We start from the raw sequence: 19,533 nt of genomic DNA on the forward strand, positions 1-19,533 counted from the left end.
AAAAACAATGCGATCTGAAGTTATGGTGAAGGATGTATGGCCTTTTTGGATCCTCACTATTTTGAACAGCTCACTGAACACTTCTTGGTTCCTTTTCTTTCACTATCCACTTCAAATGAAAGTATATATATATATAAAAATTGCATATGACAAATTGCAATAACTCTCATGACCTACATACTAAATACTGCGCATGCATGGACTGCGTGTACAAAGTATGCTTGGTTACAAAAATATGGTGGCGTGTGTACAGTACAGAAATTGTGTCACACGCAATGTACAGGGACCGTTGCATATGCGTATAAAGTGGAGTATACCCAGGCCTTATAGGGTTAAACCGGTTGGTTATGGGTAGTCAATGCTTACTCGATACTCTCTGGGGTTCCAGTCAATGTGCAGGGTCTGTCCATCATTCCTCCGCTATCTGTAGGATGACACGACAAACAACAACTGAAAACTAACTCTTAACCCAAGAAAGAAATTTAACAACACAAACAAACAAACAAGCAAACAACATAAATGATGTGCAAAAGTTAGGCTGTGTTCCAGCTGTAGGATATTTTTTCAATGAACTTAAACTCTGACTGGCAGATGTCATATTAACCCTTTACACACCAGAACGGGTTAAATGATATTTAATGTTACCAAAGACGCATCACTGCTATTGCTATGAATGGGGGAGATCCCAACCGTTAATTTAGCCGCTCTAGTAAAAAGAGCCAATCGTCAGCCGCTAAAGATGCACACGCTCTTGCATGTGCTGTTCCAAACATGGTGGCACAATGACGCAACTTCCTTTAAAAGACTTTGCCAGGTGTCACCACACTTTACATCATTTGAGTTTAGTATAACATCAATATTAGCAAACTCGCAACATTTGTTGTGTTTCTAAAGCCAAATGGATTCAGCCGAAAACAAAAGAGTCACGGGGAAACAAACTGAATTTGTCGCTAGCATTACTGATTCAACAAGCCTTTAATTCAGAAGACAGAAAAACAAAGCAGACAAAGATAAAACAAAATTGGTTTGTGACTAATAAATGTCCTAAAACCTTGCCTAAATACTAAGCTATAAATTCATTCTGGCAACATTTTACAATGAGGTTTTATTTGTTAACATTTGTTTATATGCAGCTAACATGAAGTAACAATGAACAATATTGTATTTATTCATTTTAATTCATGTTAATTTCAGCATTAACTAATATATTTTTTTAAATCAAAAGTTAAATAATAGCATTAGTTAATGCACAATGAACTAACATTATGAACTATTACGAAAAACTGACCAATTAAAATGCTGAATAACTATATTGTTCATTGTTTGCTAATGCATTTACTAATGCTAATAAATACAACCTTTTTGTAAAGTAGGCATGGGCTGGTTACAGGTTTAAAGTCGCAATGAAATTGAAATGAAAAACTATATATATATTTTTAATATTGTGGGATTATTAACAAATGACTTATCTGTGAGCTTCATTATTTTTTAAAAATTCGTGTGTGCTCATAATCTTTAATCAAAAATGTAAATCTCCTCCCCTCCTCAAAATGATCTCTCTTCACTTCTGGTCAAAAGTATGGCAGGTGGGCGGGGTCCGGGAGAGGATCGCAGCGATTAGCAATTAGCAACACGACCCAACTTCAAACGATCCAATCAGATCTCGATGGACAAATTCAAATCCAGCCCTGCCTTATTTCATCTCAAAAGCCGTTTCATTCGGATATACGTCACCACCGGGAAAATAAGGCAATCGCTACTTCCGTTTAATGGCGACTTTAAAGGTATACCGAGTTTTAAATGTATGAGCTGTGTTTACACAAAATTAATTTGATCATTAAGTCATGTATATTAAATAAAAACGTCAAATCAATTACATTACAAAAAAATAAGTATATATTTTTTAAAGAATATTATTGGGGCTGTCAAAAGGTTAATCGCAATTAATCACATACAAATTAAAAGTTTGTGTTTGCATAATGTGTGTGTGTACTGTGTGTATATATTTTGTATAATAAATAAGAAAAATTTTATTTAGGTATATTTTTTATTTATATTTATAATATAAAATATCAACAAATATATAAATGTACATGTAAATGTTTTTAAATACAAAGAATAATGTGTGTACTATGTTTTATATATAAATAATAACACACAGTGCACACACATAAATTATGCAAAAAAAAAAAATATTTTGTATGCGATTAATTGCAATGAATCTTTTGACAGCCCTAAATATTATAATGTACATTTATTTTACCTGGCATAAGTTGTATGTTGCTTACAAATAAAATGTATTGTGTCCAGTTGAAAGTTGTATACGCAGACATTTGAAAATAACATTTAAAGGTGCAGTGTGTAATTTTTAAAAGGATCTCTTGACAGAATGCAAAATAATATACAAAACAATATTATCAGGGGTGTATAAAGACATTTTTATAATGAACCATTATGTTTTATTACCTTAGAATGAGCCGTTATTATCTCCATACACAGATGGTCCCCTTACGTGGAAGTCGCCATTTTGTGCCGCTACGTTTCTACAGTAGCCCTTAATGGACAAAGTGTTTTTACTAAGTTGTCTCCATTGATGACATGTTTTTCCAGTGGCGGGTACCATAGTTTCAAAGCGGGGGGGGGGTGAGCAGTGAATTGAGCCATTGGTTGCAATTCGCAACCTCACCACTAGATGCCGCTAAAATTTACACACTGCACCTTTAAGTGAACCCCGACACCGTGGTATTTTTGCTTAAGGTTATCCTACTGCCAAAGTCTCATACCGGCCCATGCCTATTGAAAAATGTTACCTGAATTAAAGTAAAATGTGATAGGGATGTGACGGCGAGGAAACTTTCCCAGAGGGTGGTAGAGGGGTTTTAAATAGCTTATGACTGCCTGAGCTGCAATTGTTTGAAAAAGGTGCTTGCATTAAATCGCTAATAAATGCGTGTGCAGCTGTAAGCCTTTCACTTTTGAATTAGCGACAGTGCACTTGTTTGAATGAAGTGGTTGATGTGAGCCGGCGCGCGCTGGTACTTCTGACATGTTGTCCGAATGTATGCCCACCCGTCACAAGCTTTACGAGCGCGTTTTGGACTTTTTTGGACAACCGGCACTTTTCTCAGCTTGAATGGTGGGTTCATTATTATTCTCAATAATAAGCACAAAGTCAAAACAATTATGAATTTGCTTGCATTAAACAAAACTTTACCAAAATGAATGAGAACCCAGCTTCTGCCATCAATTTTGTTACTATAAAAAAATCTAAATGACGTTGGGAGGTGGTGCCATGGTGGGCAAGGCTCGGCACCGTGCAGTTAGTTTTAAATCAAAAGCATGCATGTTAAAAGATGACACTTAAAAACACTTAAGGTTTCTGCAAGACTGAAACATACCAGCAGCGATCTGGATCTTACAGTTGGACTCCAGCTGGATTCTGGTGATCTGTTCTCCTCCCCGTCCGATTACTATCAGAAGAGATTTAAGAGCATCAACATGACCGCATCTCTCTCTTAACTTCACATCCATCTGTAGATCTAACCACTCGAGGTTTCACTTTAATTAAAATGGTTCATAACTTCCTTAAAATAGAAGCTACCAGAATGAATTTCCATATCGTCGCTGTCCGATGAAACTCACGTATGTTCATTTTGCCGATTTTGAGATTTTTCGACAGATTGAATGTCCAGGTTCATTTCCATATACAGTATGCGTCACATACCTAAATAGCCAATGAAAACTTGTGAAATCATCTCATCTGATTTTCACGTACCCGTTTGGTGTCAAAGCTGTCAATCACGCCGCATATCTTCCGCCTGTGAAGCATCTCGCCGGTCTCGTAAAGTTTCATCGAACCTCAGCACTGGATATAGCCGAATAAACATGACAATGACTTTCCATCGAGGTAAACGTTTCCCCCGGACCCCAGACTAACATCTAGGAGTTACTTAATTACGGTAGGACTGTGCAAAGAAAGTATCTGTCTAGCATTGGTGATATTTATGCTGGGGATGTCCCCACCACTTTTTGAAAGCATTTGGTTAAAATGTTCTGAAAAATCAAGCGATGCTTAAGACTGGTTTTGTGGTCTAGTGTCACATATGTTGTGTTGTATGCTTATGGTGTGTTTTCTTGTACATATGTAATGAAATTCATTGTAATCATTTATTAAATGCGCTGCTGTTTTCTACGGTATGGTGCTTTGGCATTGTTCGGTTGAGCTGGTGTTGCAGGGACTGTTACATGTGTGATGTGTGCATTCGACATTGTTGAGGGTTTATAAATTAGCTAAGAGTATTTTCTTGTTGTTGACTGGCCTACGCTATGCCCATTTTTGATGCGCGTTATTCAATATTTTTCCCGTCCTGTAGTAATGTTTTTATAAGATCTGTTGTCCCCACCACTTTTCAACACAAACTGACGCCCCTGTTGTGTAGCATTACCATGTCAGTGTATTGATTCATTGTCCCTTAATGGTTTGCAAGAGACATTTAATACACTTATAATTGATATTAAATAAACTAAGCGTATTTAACTAAGACGTAGGCTATTTAATAAACTGAGCGTATTCATCTGTCAATACGAAACGCGACTTTGGCCATTCTAATTAATGATCGGAAGAACGCGTATCGATCAAAGTTACTGTAAAATATGCACGCATGTCCATTTAAACTCAATTTTGGTCAAATGTGGATTATATCATGACACTGGCAAGAATATGGTTACATGTAAATATGCCGTACCAAGTATGACAACGCTACATTCAACTGCTTTTGATATACGGTGTTTTTTTCACTTTCTGAAAAGTTACCGTTTTGGACATACGTGAGTTTCATCAGGCAGCGACGATATGCTAAAGTAGGGCTGGGCGATATGACAAAAAATTGATCGAGAAAATGTTTTCCATATCAGTCGATATCGATAATTATCATGATAAATGACAAGTCTTTATTCCTGTCAAATTTAAAGGCAGATTTTTGCTTCTGAATGAAAGTTGTAAAAACCAGACAGTTAATAATGGTTTTAAACTACTTTTTATTCAGAACATAACAAATACAAATACTAAACTCTTGTTTTAATGTTCAGGCATGTGTATTAAATGTAAATATATTTGTTATGAAATCCACACATTTCTGAAACAGAAAGCAGCAGGCTACTGTCACTTTAAGATCCAAGACAGACTGCTTTAAGTTTAATATACTGAGTAACATCCAGCTGTTTATGTTCACTTAAACAAAAAAGAAAATTTAGTTTAGTGATCATAGATCAGTGAACTATGATAACTTATATATATATGAGCTATACACGCTGATAAATGAATGTCAAAAGCGTCACGTTGCTGTGGGAGGACACATTTGCATACAGTATATTCACTTCAATGGTGGATCTGCTGTTTTTCCTCAGTTTCCTGAATTTGTGAATATCCTGTAAATATACTTTTAAGGCTGTGCGGATGTGTGCGTGTGCAAGGCGGACACTGAAAGAAAGTACAGTATACTGCACGTATTGTGTCTGCTGTGTTTGACGAACCCAGTTTGCGCGTCCAACATTACACACAAGAAAATGTTTCCACGCATTTGGATTCCGTGATTCCGTCCGCGTTATCCGCATCGCAAAAATCATAGGGCTCTACTAATAAAATAATAACTTGCCTCATCTTCCACTCCTTTAAGTCTAACTGACACTCAGATTGGAAACCAAGTGCGCGTGCCGCATCCGGAAGTGCTTGCGCAACATTACCCACAGTGCGTAAACATTATCGATCACTTATTGAACTGTCCTTATCGGTTTATTGGAAAAGTTTATATCGGTAAAATTATCGTTATCGAATTATCGCCCAGCACTATGCTAAAATGACACGCATCATGAAATTCTGCTATAGTTGTGACATAAAACCACCCATATGCAATTTCCTACAAAGCTGTATTTGTTTTTCAGCTAAAAATAATCAATATGGCCGCAGTACAAATGAATTCATATGAGACTGAAATGATTCACTATACTTACTGAATCCAACCATTTTATCAGGCACTTTATAATCCTCTGTTATTATAGCCCTAAACACAAAAAACGACAATTTAGACATTAAAACATGTACATGATAACCCGAGCAAGTTTAAAATAAATATTCATGCTCACCTTTGATGTACCATTGCACCGAGCTGGTTAGCCACTTCAATACAGAACAAGAGAAACATGTTAATATGTATAAAAAGTACAAATTAAACACTGATAACATAACGGCAAACAAATCAATATACAGTTATTAAGTTTTGTTCTCGCATGCATGAAGAAAACACACAATAAAAGTGAATTGTCCTCTTTAATATTCTGGTTTATACAGCTATGAGGAGCGTAAAACTAAATTTGACTAAAGACAAATTCTCAATTCTGTTCCCACATATCACTTTTAATGTGAAAATATTTGACCCTGCATGTTAAAACCCAGCTAAAGCCAATATTTAATACTATTTGAATTTTTCATAATTCTCACAAAAACCTTATACAACTATTAAAAGCAGAAACAAACAAAGCTCAAGATCATTGAAGATAAGGAGTCAGTGTTGAAGGAATGATAATAAATAATTATGTATGTAAACATTTTTTATTTAAGGTAGAAAAGTGATTTAGTCAAGAGCAGTGCGAGATTTTCTCTCAATGGTCTTTAATAAACATGAGTGAGAGACAGGAGCAAAATAAGGTAACTTTCCCTTTAAGACCAGAGTCCAGACCATATGTTACACATGCGTTTTCTCTTTTAGCTGTTGATCGAGCTTAATGAGCTTGCGCGCTCCTCGCAGACAGAATGAGCAGCGGTTGCGCGACTTGCGCGCTCCTCGCAGACAGAACGAGCAGTGGTTGCGCGACTTGCGCGCTCCTGGCAGACAGAACGAGCAGCGGTTGCGCGACTTGCGCGCTCCTCGCAGACAGAACGAGCAGCGGTTGCGCGACTTGCGCGCTCCTCGCAGACAGAACGAGCAGCGGTTGCGCGACTTGCGCGCTCCTCGCAGACAGAACGAGCAGCGGTTGCGCGCTCCTCGCAGACAAAACGAGCAGCGGTTGCGCGCTCCTCGCAGACAGAACGAGCAGCGGTTACTCGACTTGCGCGCTCCTCGCAGATAGAATGAGCAGCGGTTGCGCGACTTGCACGCTCCTCGCAGACAGAACGAGCAGCGGTTGCGCGACTTGCGCGCTCCTCGCAGACAGAACCAGCAGCGGTTGCGTGCTCCTCGCAGACAGAACGAGGAGCGGTTAAGCGCTCCTCGCAGACAGAACGAGCAGTGGTTACTCGACTTGCGCGCTCCTCGCAATAAGAAAGAACAGCGGTTGCGCTCCTCGCAGACAGAAAGAGCAGCAGTTAAGCGAATTGCACGCTCCTCACAGACAGAAAGAAGAGCGGCTGTACGAATTGCGCGCTCCTCACAGACAGAAATAGTGCAGGCATTAGGGATGCTCCGATCAGGATTTTTGCAGGCCGATACCGATCACCGATTTGTTGTCTTCGTGATCGGCTGATACCAATGCCAATACCGATTTTTCAAGCTGATATGCAAGCTCTTTGATGACTGTAACTTTTAAACATTTTTCTAGATAAAGTAAAACCACAGATGTTGCCTTTGTTATATTACTTGCAGTAATTAGGTATATTATTGTTTTAATAGAGAATCAAATAAATTAGCACAACAAATATTTCTTCTGCAAAGAGAAATTTAATATGCTTTTAAAAAGGCTTATGTCTGTAAAAACTAATGAAAAAAAAACAGTTAACAGTCTTTACTGTATGAATTAAATATACACGCATTCGTATGAAGTACAACAGTTCTTTAGTGAAGGGCAGAGAGTGATTTTATTGAGAGATGAATCAGGTTACTGTAGCTTTAAGACTTGACAGAGATCGCTCTGTTCACGTGCACTGATGACAGGCTGCTGTGTGCGCGCGGCGGGTGTATGCAGACGAGAGCAGCTGTGAGGAAAATTAAAGTTTAAACGCTCAAAACTTTAAAACGCATGCAAATAATAAACTTTTGACATGAGGATGCAACTGTCCGCGATAGATATGTGTTGTATACGCTGTTTGATGGGGATGTGAAGACGGGTCGCGATGTTAGAACCGGACCGCGTCCTCATAGAAAATACACATATCTCTGTAAAGGCAAAGAGAGAAATGCAAATCTACACGTCGCTCATCAGCCTTGGGTTATAAAAATGCTCTCACTGCGTAAAAATGGTCTCTACGTGTAGCCGCATTGAGGAGCCATATCATGACAGACAAAAGTAAACAGAAAGATCGGTTCACGAGATCGGCAAATTTAACGAGGACCGATCGAGTCATTTAATGCCGTTATCGGCCGATACCGATCTGCGGCCGATCGATCGGAGCATCCCTAGCAGGCATAGATCTGTTGTTTGTTTCAATTGCTTTAAATAACATTTTTTAAAACTGTGGTGCTTTAATATACGTATAAAAATGTTTAGTTTTCGTGACCACGCAAACAGGAGCATGCCGTGGGTGCGGAACCTCGATAGAGACGATAGTCCAAAATCTCTACCGGTTGACAAATTTCTATCGGTTCATCATGTCTACCGATTTATCATCCACCCCTATAATATTGATATCTTTAATATTGACTGAATAAGATCATGTCAAAATTTCAAATTTATGAAACTGCAATGCTCCAAATCTCATCATGAGATTATGAGATTTAAACCTGGATTACATAGTAAGGGTCACAAATTTATAACTAAATTTAGAATTAGGAAAATGAATGCAAAACAATAAAACCCTATCATAAATATACGTCTACAAGACTGCTGTCATTTATTCATCTGCCGGGGTAAAATCCGTACACCTGATCACTTAAACAAGTACTAACACACCTTTATTAACAAAGCCCCGATATTGAATTTGACTCTTAAATCAGCTAAGACCAGCCAACCAGTTTAGCAAAGATGGCCAAACTACCAGCTTGACCAGCTAAAAAAAAGTGTCCAAAACCCTTCTAAAACCAGCTTGCTACACAAGCTTAAATCAGGCTGGGAGATCAGTTAAAAACGACAAACAGCTTGGCCTGATTTTACCTCTTTTTTCAGTAGGGTTGGTGAAATATGGGTTTTAAAAACCAATTGAAACACCTTTAAAACAACTAAACATTCACTTTCTCAACTTTTATCAACCTTACAATGTTAGTAAAGTTTTAATCCATCCCATGTGACGATGACAACAGTAAGCTGTACAGCTTTACTACGGTGATGTTTGTGAATATTTCGGCCTCATCATTCGCAGCGCTTTCCAGCAGCGCTGTAGCCACACAAACAGGTTTCACTTCCCGTAAGACGTCACGCTTGCAGCTCAAGGCCATTTCTGGTTTTATTGCGGTAACATTTTGATGTTTGTCACCTCTTTCGCAAGCAGCTGAACAACAAAGGCATCTATCTCAAATCTCGACGGTGTTTAACTTGAAGATGAACCAAAACACTGCACTGTGCCTTTAACAACACTGTCAATATTCAAAGATCCTTATAACACATTTGTGTGATGAATAAATGACTTCTATAACCTTTGAGCTGTTAAGAATGTTACTTATAAAATAGCTTTTTGGTCACTCCAGTATTATAAAGTACACAAATGTATAAAGCAATTACACATTATTTTGATTTATAACAACACCAAACACAGCTCACCTGTTCAGAATTCGGAGTCCAAACTATGCATTTAATAAAAAAATAAAATAATTTCAAATGAAGCGATAGCTTACCTCCCTCATCCAAGGAGCGTTTATGGCCTCCATAGCCGTAAAGAGAGGCATCGACTGCGGGTGGCGTGCTGTTCAGATGGGACATCTGCTCACCTCCCATTTTAGCAATCTGTAAGATGAATGAAATGACTGAATGACACGCACAAGACATTTTAGACTCACACATGATTTCAACTCCTCCAAACACGATCGAGACAGATTTTTCTTCTAGCATTGTCTTACTGCCCGGAAGGTATATAGCATTCCAGAAAATCAACAAAAGTCATCCAATGTGTCATTTGGCAAAGTGAAAAAATTTAACGTATACAATTAAAAGTAAAGATGCACCAAATGTTCGGCAACCAAAACCAATCTGCCGAAAATAGCAGACACTTAAAAATGCTTCCACACCGCATAAAGCATCTGCACCTCATGCTACGTTTGTTGATATTAGATTGTGACTTAAAAATGTTATTGTTCACCTGGAAAATATACTTGGTCTATTCACTCATTTAGCCGAAGACTGAAAATGGTATATTTTTAGCCGAATAGTTTCAATTGCCGAACATTTGGTGCATGTCAAAAATGACTTTATAGGGCTGCACAATAGCGATATGCACAGCGTCCTGCATTGCACGCTGTGCAATACGATAATGCTTCAACTTTGTAAAATCAATTTAAATAATACCAATACAATATATATCTAGAAACTGAAAATCATTAGTGTCTCTAAGGGGTGCCACACCGGACAAAAAGCGCCGCGCCATGAATCTTAAAACAGAACACATTATTTTCTAAGAATGTACGCACACCGCGGCACCTATCCGCTGTGACTCAGGACGCTGCTCAAATCCCTTTTGCACCACTTACATAGTTTAACATTAAATAACATTATATTTGTCCCAAATCGTTAGTGATTAAAGGAATAGTCTACTCATTTTCAACATTAAAATATGTTATTACCTTAACTAAGAATTGTTGATACATCCCTCTATCATCTGTGTGCGTGCACGTAAGCGCTGGAGCGCGCTGCGACGCTACGATAGCATTTAGCTTAGCCCCATTCATTCAATGCTACCATTTAGAGATAAAGTTAGAAGTGACCAAACACATCAACGTTTTTCCTATTTAAGACGAGTAGTTATACGAGCAAGTTTGGTGGTACAAAACAAAACACAGCGCTCCTCCAAGCGGATTAAAAAGAGGAACCACATTACATAGCGCAACAGCACCCTTGGGAGTACTTGGACTCGGCGCAGTAACACCCTCCCTCTCCCATTATGAGAGGGAGAAGGGAAGCGGATTTTTCAGGCGAGTCAAAGTGCTCCCAAAAGTGCTATTACGCCATAAAATATAGTTCCTCTTTTAAATCCGCTTAGAAAAGCGCTACGTTTTATTTTGTACCACCAAACTTGCTCGTATAACTACTCGTCTTAAATAGGAAAAACGTTGATGTGTTTGGTCACTTCTAACTTTATCTCTAAATGGTACCATTGAATGAATGGGGCTAAGCTAAATGCTATCGAAGCGCCGCAGCGCGCTCCAGCGCTTACGTGCACGCACACAGATGATAGAGGGATGTATCAACAATTCTTAGTTAAGGTAATAACATATTTTAATATTGAAAATGAGTAGACTATTCCTTTAAGTAGTGGGGCAGTAGTTTACTCATTATGCCCCCCAATACTATCATGAATCCACAATCTAACAGGCTGACGATAGGACGATCTCAAAATGGGGCATATCGCCTAAAAATAATATTATATTGCATTTCTGTCAAAAGATCCTTCTTGAAATTACACAATGCACCTTTAAAATCATTCAGTTATTGCATCCCATTGCAGTGTGTATTACGATATGCACATTTACGATATTCTTGCCGTTTCGGTATATCTTGCAGCTCTGACTTTTAGGAAGATTGAGTATTAGGGACACTTCTGCATGAGAGAGAGAGAGATCCCTCCAGCTAAAGCCGCTTTCTTGGGAATGTTGGGAAGGAATGCCAGCTATGTGACTGCACAGATAAACGAGCGCCCCATGGGAAAGTCGCCACTGAAACGCTGCAGCGCTTGGAGGAATTCGGCTGAACAACTGGTCACAGAGGTGACACGTGAGATTGCAAAAACAAATCAATGTCTTTCTACCGCTTACAGGAAACCCTATCATAAGAATCTGTATACAGGGAATGAAAACGAAGCAGTCCATATATTACCCATGATGCAACATGCATGCAAGCATGTGTTCATGTGAGCACCTAGCAAAACAGGGCAGGTCAAATAGTAGCGCAACAATGCGTGTCATTACGGGCGTGTAAACGAGACTGTTTACTTCAACCAGTACAATGGTGTACTATATAAACTTACCCTGATTTGATTTTAACTAGACGTCTTTAAGTAATCTTTCTAGTTGACAGCAATGAAATTCACCAATCGCTGTCAGTGGTGTCATGCACGCGTTAACCTGCTGGATCTTCACTGTCGATCTGCCTCGTTCAGAGATTACGTAACACGATCAGAAGCACATCGGCAGAAAGAAAACAAATAAACAGTCACTTCTATCTCAAAGAGGATATGATAGGCCGATAAATCAGATCCAAAGGCACAGTTAACATAAACCATTGGGGACGACATGTTTTCCACAAATGGGCCTGAAATCCTGGACGAAAGCCCAGATCTATTTTTTTCCCCAGCAGAGTTGATAAAAGCTAAATGGACAGGGCGTCCGGCCCACTTTTAAACAGGAGGGGTGGACGGTACAGCGGCAGAGAAAAACTTGCCACAGGTGTCCGTGTGTGCGTACAAGGCCATGAGCTCAGATAAAGATTGACACGTTACGAAATGGAGGCCGTTGCCCAAACAGTTGTGCGTGTGCTCCTTACTGCTGCGGATTAAACGTAAGAGGAGCTTGTGGTTTAAAAAAATATGCCTGAAACATAGTGCTGGGCAATATGGCAGAAACAGAACATTTGACCAATTCATGATTTAGTTTTCCAATTATTTTATAAGATGCAAGAACACTATTTTTCTAATTTTTAAGAACACTAAGGAGAGTTATCAACATGGTATAAATATAAATTCACTTTTTTAAAATATCTGCAGAAAGTAGCCATTGTTTAGAAATATAATGAAAAAAAACTAGACCCAAGACCTATGTTCAGACCTTTTTATGTTTTGTTGTATTTGGTTGTAGTTTACAACCAAATACAACAACATTGCAAACTTTTTGTGTAGGTTATTTACTGTATTGTTTGCTCGGACCGTTGCACTTTATTCAGACGAGCACTCGCTGTGCAGACACAACGCAGCTGCACTGAAAAATATGCAGTCAGCGCAGACTATAATTCAGCAGGTACAGCAGCCACGTGAGGTTTAGGTCATGGTTTCAGTCATCTGTACCTTTTTTTTTTGTTGCTTTTAAAGAATAGAGATGAGGGACAGAGCGTGAACCAGGGTTTCCTGCAGAAAATTTGTTAGTTGGTGGTAGGGTTGGGCTGGTGGGCGGTGCCATGGGGGCGTGGCAATCAAGGGGGCGAGGCGTACACATCATGATGAAAATTTTAATATTTTTATTTTAAACACAATAAAATAAAAATTTTGAAGAAACTATGACAGAAAATGAACACATACTAGATTATTAATGAATTAAATAATTTTACTTCTAAAGGGAATAGTTGTGTGATGAAGTGAAACTAAAGGGTTAATAAACACAAACTGAAGCAGATGTTGTAGAACATCGGCGAACGATGATAGATAGCGCGAGGATTGTAAAAACTGATTATTTCCCACTATTAATTACATTATCTTAAAGGAGTGTAACTACTGTAGCATGTAAATAATGCACATAACTAACGCGAGCATGAGCGCTCAACAATTATATCTATTATATATAATAATATATCTACTATTTCGGCCATGTGGCGTGCATGCCCGCTCGCAGTGTATTCTCCGAAATGCACTTGATGGCCTTTTGTGCAGCAAAATTATAATTGTTTTTTTTGGACGACCTAGTAAGGCGGTAGAGTTTCCCAGCTTAGGCGGGCTGCCCAAGCTGCAAAGTGCTGCGGGAAACCCTGGTGAACGCAGTGAAGAGGGAACGCGCATGGAGAGGTATAACGTTGCTCTCTATTACTTCTCCCATAGTGTACGCAAAACAAAAGCGCTTAAAATAATACAGAAGAGTTACTTTTGGAATTCCGAATTTTTTCCTCGGCGGCTGCGGTTTAATTTTTAATGTAGGAAAACCCTACTGTGTAATCAGATGATGTTTGCACTTCGACTGTGCAGACATCCATTCAAAATCTCAATTCCCCAATTTAAATAAAATTAAAATTGCGTCAAAACCAAGGGGCAACCTTACGATGTCTCTGATGAAGCCAATACGGCAGTGACTTAAACTGCAATTCATCGACTGGCCACTAGAGGCTGGCTCCAAAAGGGAGTAAATTCCCATAGGCCACCATGTTAAAATAGCCAACTTTACAGTAGAAAATAATATCTTTACAACCTGGTACAAAAAGTGTTTTTGGTCTATAGCTAATTTAGCCCTGCATGAAAACTGTAAGGGGGTGAATTGTTTCTAACTCATTCATTTAAATTATATTAAGCCTTAAAGGTCACGTTCTTCCTAATACCATTTTTTAAACCCTAGTTAGTGTGTAATGTTGCTATAATAGCATAAATAATACCTGTAAAATGATAAAGCTCAAAGTTCACTGCCAGGCGATATATTTTCTTCAATAGAATTCCTCTTTAAAAGCCTACAGCGAACGGTCGGTTTGGACTACAGCCCTCTATTTCCTGCTTTAATGACGTCAGTAAAACAGTTCGTTGACTAAACTCCGCCCACATGAATACGTCAGTCACCAGCTTTGGCTCAAACGGCTCTGCTAAGCTAAGCTGCTATCGAATCACAACACACTAAACAAACTACACAATCAGAACTCGATACGTAAAAACAGCACTATACAGATAAGTAAATTGTGTGAAAAATACTGCGTTTTTTACACGTGAAACATGAACACATGTTATATTGCCCACTATAAACACAATCAAAGCTTCAAAATCACAGACAGAACAGGAGCTTTAATGTTCTGCATAATTAATGGCATGGCCTGGAAATTTGCATCATGGGAGGGGCTTCTGCAACTCTGCTCGCTCCCTGTAATAATGTCACTTCTACAGCAAGCTCCTGATTGGTTAACGTGGCACTATTTTCCGCCAAAGTTCAGATTTTTCAACTTGCGCGTTTCCAGCGTCATTCACGTGAACTAGATGTGCGAATGAGGCGGATTCGCATCTAACGTGCCAAACGCCTCATTCGCACCACGAGACCTCTAGACGAGCGTAAACGCGTTTTTGCATTAACTTAACATTGAAATCACTCGCACTTGATGCCTCTACCACGGCTGTTGTGAACGCAGCATGAAAGCTCTTCACAAACCAATGGGTGACATCACGGACACTACGTCCATATTTTTTTACAGTTTATGATCAGAACGTAAATTCGAATTAATTGGAAAAAAATCTCTAAAATCGCCCACAGTAAACATGCAACAGCTGAAGATTTTTATTTATTTATTTATAAAGGTTTGCTTATTTTATTTATATATAAAGAAAAAAAAATCACAAAATCTATGAAGAACTAAGCTAGATTTTGTGTAACTGGCCATTGGATGATTTCCTCTTACGAATAAAGTAATGAGATGCAAAGATTCAGGTACAACAACCCTACAGCTAACCTTCTGAGATATTCTGAATGTTTTATTATCTGCATTTAAAATACTTCAAAAAACGTTTGAAAAGATCAAGTCACCTTAATATCATCCTAGGTGTACACTTTAAAAATGACTAGATTATTTTTAACCCATGCCGGATAAAAATTGGACAGAACACACCACTAGGTTAAAATTGACCCAATGCTGGGTTGTTTTAATCCAGTGGTCACCAACCCTGTTCCTGGAGAAGATCTAACCTCCTGCCTACTTTAGACCCAAGCCTGCTTCAGCACACCTCTAAATTGTTGGGCAGTCGCGAAAAGCTTGATTGACAGGTTCAGGTGTGTTTGATTAGGGTTGGAGGTGAACTCTGCAGGAAAATAGATATCCAGAAACAGGGTTGGTGACCACTGTTTTAACCCAACTGGTGGGTTATTATTAGGGATGCACCGATACCACTTTTTTAGAATACGAGTACTTGCATTTCAGTACTTGCCGATACCGAGTACTTAATAAAAAAACATGATTTAAATTTACAGGTAACAGCTTTAGTCATATAATTTAACAAAAAAACAAGGGACTAGTTTACCAGTTTGTTGTAAACTCTGCCTCTTTGGACAACACACGAGGCATTACCCCTTACACGCAGCTCAAACATAGTCATTTCTCAGACCGTGGTATCGATCCCAGGTATCGGGGGACTTTTAACAAGTACTTTAGAAAATGTGGTATCAAGGCCGATACCCGATACCAGTATCGGTGCATCCCTAGTTATTATAACCCATGGTTGCATAACAACAACCCAACATTGGGTCATTTTTAACCCAGCATGTGTTCTGTCCAATATATACCCAGTATGGGTAAAAAATAACCCAGCCATTTTAGAGTGTATATGACTTTCTTACGTTTGATTGTAAACACTAGTTGTCTTAACGATCGTGACGAAACATGCAGCCACAAGACGTGCAGGAACCAACGATCATCTTACGTACCAAAGAAGGGTCGGCGTGTAGACATTTTTGATCTAGATGTGTTTATATTCAAACGTGATGTGTCAAATAAATACCAACTCACTAATAGTAAATACAAAACATATTGGTATGCTTAGCTCTTTCCCCTCCAGTTATCCCGTTAATTAAGAGAAAACGCTTCCCTGCCAATGACAAGTTTTTACGGCAATCCATATTTCCTCTATTATCCACCAGGTGGCGCTCTTACCCGACTTATTGTACATTAAAGATTTATCACTTTTAACACAATATTTCAATGTGAAGACTAAAGCTAATCAAAGCGCTTTATTCGAAAACAGCGGCATGTAGATAACACATAAAATCTCATTGGTTCTCAGGTGTCTTATTACTAGTTGTCTTGTGCGTGTTTTGCCACAGATGAGCAAGAACCAATGTGGTTTCAAGTCATCAAGATAGCATGACCGTAGTTTATTATAAAATGATATGTCATTTTCGTCTGGGATGGCATGAGGGCATTTCCATATTTGGCCACATATGGGTCAAAACTATTCCTTGTAAATCACTTAAAAAAATAAACTACTTAACTTCTTTATAGCTAACATCACAGCAGATATACTAATACAGTTAAGTGTTTTCAAAATTAAACTCAAGACTACTGTACTAAAAGTGCTCATCTCAGCAACTGTACTATACTTAACCCTTGCGTTACTGTAGTTAGGCCCAAAAGCAAGATCATAACCACAAGTTTTGGCTGTAGCAAATAATTAATGTAAATGTTTAATGTAAATGTTTAAAGACTGTAACTACTAAAATAAACAAATGCTCAGCAATTATATTTAACCCTCTAGTTAAAGGCTTAAAAATGGCACAAAATAAAATGTGATGATTTTTTTAAGCGGATAAAAAATGAGAACTATATTGTATGGCGGAGGAGCACTTAGTTTGCAGCACTTTGACCTTGGTGCGCAGTTACATCATAACTCCTGACTACTCCCGTCAATATTACTGCATCCGAGGTCGAAGTGCTGCAAACTATGTGCTCTTCCGCCATACAATATAGTTAAAAATTGTTTAGCAACTTAAAAAAAAATCGCCATGTTTTATTTTGTGCCACCATACTTACTTGTGTAACTACTCATGTAACAGTCTTTAAATAGGGAAAACATGGAAGCGTTTGGTGGCTTCTAAATTCATTCCTGTTTGGATCCTAAGGAATGAATGGGGCTAGGCTAAATGCTAACACATTCACGCCACGCTGTACAACGATTAAGTGCATGCATCAAAAAAAAGATAGTTAACTCGTCTAAGTTGAGGTAAGAACATAGTAAAATATAAAAAAACGGTAGTGTTTTCCTTTTAAGGAAATATGCAATATTCGGTAATGCCATTGAAGGTAAATGAATTGCGAGCAAATTAGCAAAAAGTTATCGTTATTGCCCAGTGGTTTTGACGCTAATATAGTTATCATTATAATGTGAACCACCCTTAAAGCTGACTGAAGTGCTTAATTTGAATATAGCGGCATGTAGATAAGATTGAATCTCATTGGTTCTCAGCGTCTCATGACTAGTTATCTTATGCGTGTTTCGCCACGAAACGAGCAAGAACCAATACGATTTAAAGCCATCTAGATAACATGAGTTTATAAAAAAGTTGTTTATAAAATTATATGTAAGTTTCATCTGGAATGGCATGGGGGCAAGCAACTTATGAGAATATATGGGTGAACTACTTATAAATCAATTGAAAAATAAAAAATACTAACATACTACTAACATCACAGCAGATTTACTAATACATTCAAGTGTTTTCAATATTAAACTCAAGACTACTGTACTAAAAGTGCTCATTTCAGCAACTGTACTATATTTAACCCTTGCGTTACTGTAGCTAGGCCAAAAACCAAGATCATGACTACAAGTGATTGTTGTAGCAAATATATAATGTTTACAATACTTAAAGCAAATGTTTACTTAATGTAAATGTTTAAAGAATGTAACTACTAAAATGTACAAAGGCTCTGCAATTATATTTAACCATTTCGTTGCTGGAGCTAGGCCCAAAACCAAGATCATGACTACAAGTTGTAGTTTGCATTGGTCGTAAATGTAAAAGTACTAAAAGCACACGTGCTCATTTTAGCAAATGTACTTTATATAACTTCAGTATGACTATATTCAAACGTTACAATGGAGAATATAAGTAATAAAGTGTTACAGCAGTCCACATGTGTGACTTTCTGATAAATTTGCGGTTGAAAAACACTACAGTGTTATTTATCATGAAAACCCACAAACAAACTGAGAGTTTAAGTCCTTCACTTATAAAACTGCTACGAGCACACGATCGACTCACTCTACACGCGCGTTTGCTTTAACACAACTGTCAACGCGCGCGACGAACGCGACGCGTCGCGTTTTTAAAGTTTCGAGGGCTCGTTCATGACGACAACAGGTTGCAGTGGTTCGGCGCTTTTCGCAGTTTCTCGATTCAACAAGAGGCAAAAAGTTCTTGCCAACGCGGTCGGAGTTGTGTTTTAAGGCTTGTTGAGTTTGTGGCCTTAATCTGGGCACGAGTACGCGCGCGCGTGTATGTGTGCTGGAGTTTTAAAGCTCCTGCAGCCGCAGCTAACAGGCTACACACACACAAACACGCATTCACACACACAAACATGAAAAATGAACCGCACGCCGACGCGCGCTCATTCACGAAGACGCAAACGCACCTGTCGCGCGCGGTGAAACGGGTCCGTGAATCCGTCCGCCTTCATCCCGGGCTGTGCCACAGAGGCCTGTCCCTGCACCAACTCCGCCATCATCATCGTCACACACACGCGAACACACACACGCACATAAACACACACGCAGCGCACACTACCGACCCCGGAACAGGAAACGAGAGCGGAAGCAACGCGAGACTGCACACAGACAACGAGATTCCGCGAGATTTCGCGCACGTGCTTCTGCACTGGAGAGAGTTCAGCAGGTCTAATGAAGTGTACTCACTCACTCTGCACTTGAACACTACACTCCACCTTACTACCGCATATATTTATATTCAACTTTATCATTTATTGTTCATTTGATCTTACAACTGACTTAATTTAGTTTAT

At 38.7% G+C, this 19,533-nt stretch overlaps 1 protein-coding gene across 2 annotated transcripts in view; it reads right to left on the reverse strand.

Moving 5' to 3' along the window:
• The window catches only part of fubp3 (far upstream element (FUSE) binding protein 3), a 37,738-nt gene extending 18,425 nt beyond the window's left edge, over window positions 1-19,313 (reverse strand). The window contains exons 1-6 of one of the 2 annotated variants that reach the window (XM_055198304.2): window positions 19,147-19,313; window positions 9,759-9,867; window positions 6,142-6,175; window positions 6,010-6,059; window positions 3,399-3,470; window positions 367-424 (exon numbers count right to left, since the gene is read on the reverse strand). In XM_055198304.2, coding sequence (XP_055054279.2) covers window positions 367-424; window positions 3,399-3,470; window positions 6,010-6,059; window positions 6,142-6,175; window positions 9,759-9,867; window positions 19,147-19,242 — 419 coding nt within the window. In that variant the 5' untranslated portion in view covers window positions 19,243-19,313. The remainder of the gene's footprint in view (window positions 1-366; window positions 425-3,398; window positions 3,471-6,009; window positions 6,060-6,141; window positions 6,176-9,758; window positions 9,868-19,146) is intronic. The other variant, XM_055198305.2, reaches the window with a different exon arrangement.
• Window positions 19,314-19,533: the final 220 nt, after the last annotated feature.

Source organism: Misgurnus anguillicaudatus, chromosome 22, assembly GCF_027580225.2.
Source record: "Misgurnus anguillicaudatus chromosome 22, ASM2758022v2, whole genome shotgun sequence".
In the NCBI taxonomy this organism is placed as follows: Eukaryota; Metazoa; Chordata; class Actinopteri; order Cypriniformes; family Cobitidae; genus Misgurnus; species Misgurnus anguillicaudatus.